Source organism: Seriola aureovittata, chromosome 3, assembly GCF_021018895.1.
Source record: "Seriola aureovittata isolate HTS-2021-v1 ecotype China chromosome 3, ASM2101889v1, whole genome shotgun sequence".
Classification (NCBI taxonomy): domain Eukaryota; kingdom Metazoa; phylum Chordata; class Actinopteri; order Carangiformes; family Carangidae; genus Seriola; species Seriola aureovittata.
The window spans coordinates 12,384,800-12,390,086 of record NC_079366.1 but is presented as its reverse complement, the minus strand read 5'-3'; the positions used below and the strand labels follow the sequence as shown (position 1 = coordinate 12,390,086).

Here is a 5,287-nt window from a genome sequence, read left to right as displayed (position 1 = left end):
AGGACTGTAAACTCAGGTAATAATCATCTGTGCTAGGTGAGAAACACCTTTCACATTACATGCGGTCATTTAATCAGTTGCTAACATAAAAATATTGATTACAGCAGTTCTCGGGTATCCAGAATGAGATTTCCACTTTTACAATAGACAAGGTTGACAAACCAGTACCAGTCTACTACAAAACAATAAAGTTGAAATTTGCGACAAGAAATCAGTTTGAACAGTACAGCATGGTCAAAATATTTAGCCTTTAGGGACAAAGAATGCATATGTATGAATCTTAGAAAACCACAATTCTAACCCAAATACATATTGTGAAACAGCTGAGGTTACAGTGATTTGCAGCTCTCTACAGCACTCTATTGTGTTTACTGTAATTAATAAGACACATGAAAGATCATTGAGGTACTGTGACCAACAAGATTTCAAAAGCTAGAGTCTTTATTGCTCTTATACGACTGATTCACATAACATTAGTGTCAATGTCCATCTCAGCACTTTCCATTTTTAAACTGCTCCTCATGGTCTGATCATGATTAACAGAAGGATACACACACTGCTGGAAACACCAGCCTGAACTAAAGTAGGTCATTCTTTGAGTGTGATCAGAGTGACAGGTGCAGAGGGATAATGCAGCAGGCTTATCATAAACAACAAACTGAGAGATCCTATCAGCTAATGTGACACCTCTGACCCAATAACCAAGATATATACATACTGGCTCTATGAGATACAATCTGTAGGAAATTTTGATATACACTGGGGAGCTCATCAGGATGGTCCCCACTGAAACCCTCTCCCACAGGTCACACCTAGAATAAGTAGAGCAGGATGAAAAATGTGTATGAGAGCAGAGTGAAGTTAGGTAAATAGACCATTCACCGGAGAGTGCGGGCTGCAGACAGAGATCTCTCCACCCATCTGGAAATAAAACTGACGTGAAAAGGAACAGTTGTCAAGGAAAGTTGTCATCGTGGACACTGCAGGTACGCACTACTTTTTTTCAAAAATGAAAAATTCACCTTTTACTGGTCACCAGGATTACTTGTGGTTTAAATGCTGGACTGTAAGATTTCAAGTCAAGTATTTTGACCAAAAATATGAGGTGAATACGTACAGGACCTGATGTTTCTTACAAGATATTCTTGTAGATGTAGTATGCAGGCTACTCTTTTAACATTAAAACCAACTGTGTTCTGGCCTTTATTGAATTTTTTTTATTTTTTAAACCTCTTCACATCATTTGGCAAAGCTGGGTACACTTTGTCCAGCAAAGATAATTTTAAATTTCTGTTCTGAAATCTATTCCGCACTTTGTAAAGCAGATGCATAAAATAGTGTTCACCTGTGTAATTAAAAATGAATGCTAAAGTTTACAAAAGACAGAAACACATCTGCTAATTTGAACATTTTAAATGACAATGAGACTATTAATGAACATCTGTTTTGAACCTGTGAAGTTATTTTGTCAGTTGACTTGAATTAATCATCTTAACCATTTTTCATTCAGTTATTGCTCTATATAACTAAAGAATATCAATTTCCAGGTTGCTCCTACGTTTATGTTATACAGTAAATTTGACTGCAATGTTCATTCCCCCGACTTCTTTGTCTGCAGACATTTTCTTGTGCTGTGAGATGAGAGCTATAGTATGCACTCTGTTTGTGTCGGGCCTGCTGTGGGACAGTGTGAGAGCCGAAAACAATATCAGCAGCCTGCGAGTGGCAGCAGGTAAACCACTGTTATACAAACTCCTGATCTGAGAACACCTTCACATTTGACTACGACTGAGGTTAGCACGGCATGTTAGGATTGATGCACTGTTGGTACGTGATAAAAACGCTTGAGCAGATGGTCAGCCGATGGGACAGAGAAAGAAAGAGAAAAGGGTCACTATATTGTGTGTTGACTCTCCATTTCGTCCCCTTAACAACCAATGAAAATGTTTTATTTACTGATATTTCTGTCTCTGTATCTCTATCATTTTCAGTGCATAAAATGTTGTATAAATGTTGATGAAATTAGTTTTTGAATATGAACATTTGCATGTTTTTGTTGTACATATTTATTTATCTATATGTCCATAACAAAACATCCCTGTGCCAGTTTTTTATCCTAACCAAACATAAAACATTTGCTGATCAAGATTGATGACACTCCTTCCCTTTTCCTCTTTTTGCCTTTGTAGTAGCGTGGGAGGGGGAGCTGCCGTGCTTAAAGTGGGACTGTGAGTGTACATTCAAGCGCCAGCGGGGCTGCTGCTGTGCCAACCATGAGCTCCAGGAAGCTGAGGATCAAATCTTCATGAGAATGATGGACCTGTCGACCAGAATGTACCAGCTGGGTGAAAGCATCCTTGAAGTCATAGGTACTCTGGAACATGGACGCTGGTAGAAATAGTCCATAGAAAATGTTTTCTGAATATTTACAAGTTGAATTTTTTCAATTTGTTTTAAATGGATCATCCAACATGGATGAAATGTCCGTGCCTGATAATCAGAGTGAAATGTAGCTTTCTTTCACTTTCAGTTCTTTCTTTAGTCTTTCATCCTGTCTTTGTATTCATTTTAGTCTATTTCATGTTGAGAGGGGGAATTATTTTGATTTGCTTTAACCAAACAGTAGCCAGCCACTTGCTGATAATTTCAGCAAAAACAAAATGCAGTGGTTGCATTTTCTAGGATCAGGTCATTTTTTTCACATTGATCAAAACAATATGTTGATTTAAGAGAGAGACAATTTCTCTGACACCAATTTTTCTGGAATGTAGCTTGGTAGCTAACTAGCTATGTACAGAGCTGATGTCCGTTTTTTTCAAAGATGCTCAGATAAAAGTGAACAACTAGAATTCCCTGACACCTAAGCAAGATCATGCTATGTGGTCAAAAGCTCTGGAACTGCTACTAACTAACTAAATGCTAGTTTCAAGAATGAATTTTAAACCTCTAGACTGGATATTTGCCACTGTTACAAAACTCCAAATTTAAAGTTATTCTGTCTGTTGTTTATTCTTTTAACATATACATTTTCAATTGAAGACATATGCAACAATAAATTACAAGAGGGTGTGTTTGCCTTTTCTTGCTGGCCTGCTTCTGACTCAGGAGGGATACGAGTTGCGTTTACAGCCTCCCTGAGCCCCAGAGCAAAATGCCTTGGACCTGTGACCAGAAACAGTCCCATTCCATATGATGTAATCACCCTCAACCAAGGAAGTGGTTATAACCCTGCTCTGGGTAAGTGATCACAAGCAATAATTTCACCATAAATACTGATGTCAAGCTGTGATAGACGTGATGGCAAGAGTGATTAGCAACATTAACCAAAGACGAGTATTGAAAGAAGCTGCTTTAGTATTTGGCTGGCAGACATTTAACATGTACAGAACAGAAGATGTAAAATGGTCCAAACTTACTTATAGATGTGGATTAGAATTCCCTCTCTGTTTACCTCTAACTGGCATTATGAAACCATGAAAGTGCAGAGTAGTGCAAATTCAATTTGAAAAATCTTTTTCTTCCAGGTATATTCACAGCACCTCGTTGCGGACTGTACTCCTTCTCTTTCTCTGTCTACTCCAAGGTGGACATGGCAGGTGAGAGGATGTACTACAAGGTGCAACTCATGAGAAACGGGGAGGTGGTGGCCTCCATCTGGGAGGACAACAGGGAGGACTCAGAAGACAGCAGCTCTCAGGCAGTAGTGCTGTCACTGCAGCAGGGAGGCCAGGTTTATGTAGAACTGCTGAGTGGCAGGCAGCTGTGTGGGAACGTCGCGGGCCTGAACACCTTCTCCGGCTCCTTAATTTACCCCACTCTGGCCTAATGTTGGTTTATTTCACTGTGGGTTTTTTTTTTTTTCTCAAACAGTAAATCTGAAATTGTCACATGAAAATATGTAATTTTATATCATGTTAATGTTTTATGTGTAACTGTGCAGTGTGTTTTTTTTTTTTTTTTTTACAACTTTAAAATAAATCTAATCAATTTTATTCACATTTTGTTTAAAAAATTTTTAAAGTAGGGGCAAGTGTTTTAAGTACAGAATGAATGGTGCCAAACTAAATAGATGAGAATACAGTTTTAATCACCAGTATTGATATGTTTATAAACCCGGATCAGGTCTATTCACTTTAGGGTTTTCACCAAGTCTTTCCTAAAAATTACAATATGATTTGGATACCGTGCAAAAACTGACATTTTCTTGTGTCTCTGACGCTCCCCTTCTCTCTGCTTCTTCTGCTTATATTGTGTGTGTTTGTGTACTCACCTTTGCTGTCACTTCACACATTGTCCTATAACATTATTATTTCAAAATTGCTTAAAATGGACATATATTATTTCATCTGATACCAAATGGTTACAAATAGGTTCAAGTTAAAAGAAATACTGTATAATGTGTTTTACATTAGGGTATACACACAGCTGTTGTTTTGTAATGCAATGTTATGCTAACTTGTATTTCTCCATTTTCAAGGCTGTGTCAAATAAATACTGTACTCAAGCCTTCTCAAAACAAATCACTCAAATTGTGAAGATATGAAGAGTGATAATAAGTAACATCAACATATCACAAGAGGGATACAGAAATGTTTGTAGAAAATCTAGCATTGAAGAGAAGAGGAGAAAAGAAAATTGATAATCAGTGCAGGTTTATTCTTTTACCAAAGTACACCAGTAAAAAAAATGTGACTGCAAGAAAACTGGAAAAAAAGATTTGTTTCACATATTACCGTATGTGGTAGTGAATAGTGAAAGAAGAGCTTCTTCTGCAGTTCTTACCTGACTTTATCTTTAACGTAGTCTTTCTGTCAGACCACTGCATGAATAAGCAGGTGTACAGGTGTTCCTACAGTGTAAAAAAAGTTTGTAGAAAGTAGGGTAAAAAACTGTCAAACAGCAACAGTAAACCATAAAACCATAAAATCGAAAATAGTCCATCATCGTAGTATCAGACACAGAACAGTAGGACTCAAAATGCAGCGGCAGGGACAAAGAGAAGGAGAGTTCGGTAGTCGTTTATTCAGTCCAATTTCAAAAATACCAGGAAATCCAATCTACAGGGCAGAGGTACAAAATCACTGGGCGAGTACTCGGTATCCAAAAGGCAAAAACGGGTCAATAACACAAGGGCTATAGATATATACATGAAACAGACGCTGGACCGCTGACAGGAATCCGACAAGACGATCTGGCACATAAGGGAAAAACCCCACCACATATATACACTGAATGATAACGAGACACAGGTGTATCACATTAGGGGAAGGGAGGCAATCAACAGGAG

At 37.9% G+C, this 5,287-nt stretch overlaps 1 protein-coding gene across 1 annotated transcript; it reads left to right on the top strand.

Annotated features, from left to right (window-relative positions):
* Positions 1-906: 906 nt before the first annotated feature.
* Positions 907-3,929, top strand: LOC130166779 (cerebellin-1-like). The gene is made up of 5 exons (XM_056372532.1): positions 907-986; positions 1,619-1,732; positions 2,190-2,369; positions 3,106-3,237; positions 3,525-3,929. Exons 2-5 carry the CDS (start codon positions 1,639-1,641, stop codon positions 3,824-3,826), a joined length of 708 nt encoding a protein of 235 aa, XP_056228507.1. The 5' UTR covers positions 907-986; positions 1,619-1,638; the 3' UTR covers positions 3,827-3,929.
* Positions 3,930-5,287: the final 1,358 nt, after the last annotated feature.

Coding starts and splice junctions, on each gene's coding strand:
- LOC130166779 (XM_056372532.1), top strand. CDS start 1,639: ATGAGAGCTATAGTATGCACTCTGTTTGTGTCGGGCCTGCTGTGGGAC. Junction 2,370..3,105: donor AAGCATCCTTGAAGTCATAG/GTACTCTGGAAC, acceptor CTTCTGACTCAG/GAGGGATACGAGTTGCGTTT. Junction 3,238..3,524: donor TGGTTATAACCCTGCTCTGG/GTAAGTGATCAC, acceptor TTTTTCTTCCAG/GTATATTCACAGCACCTCGT.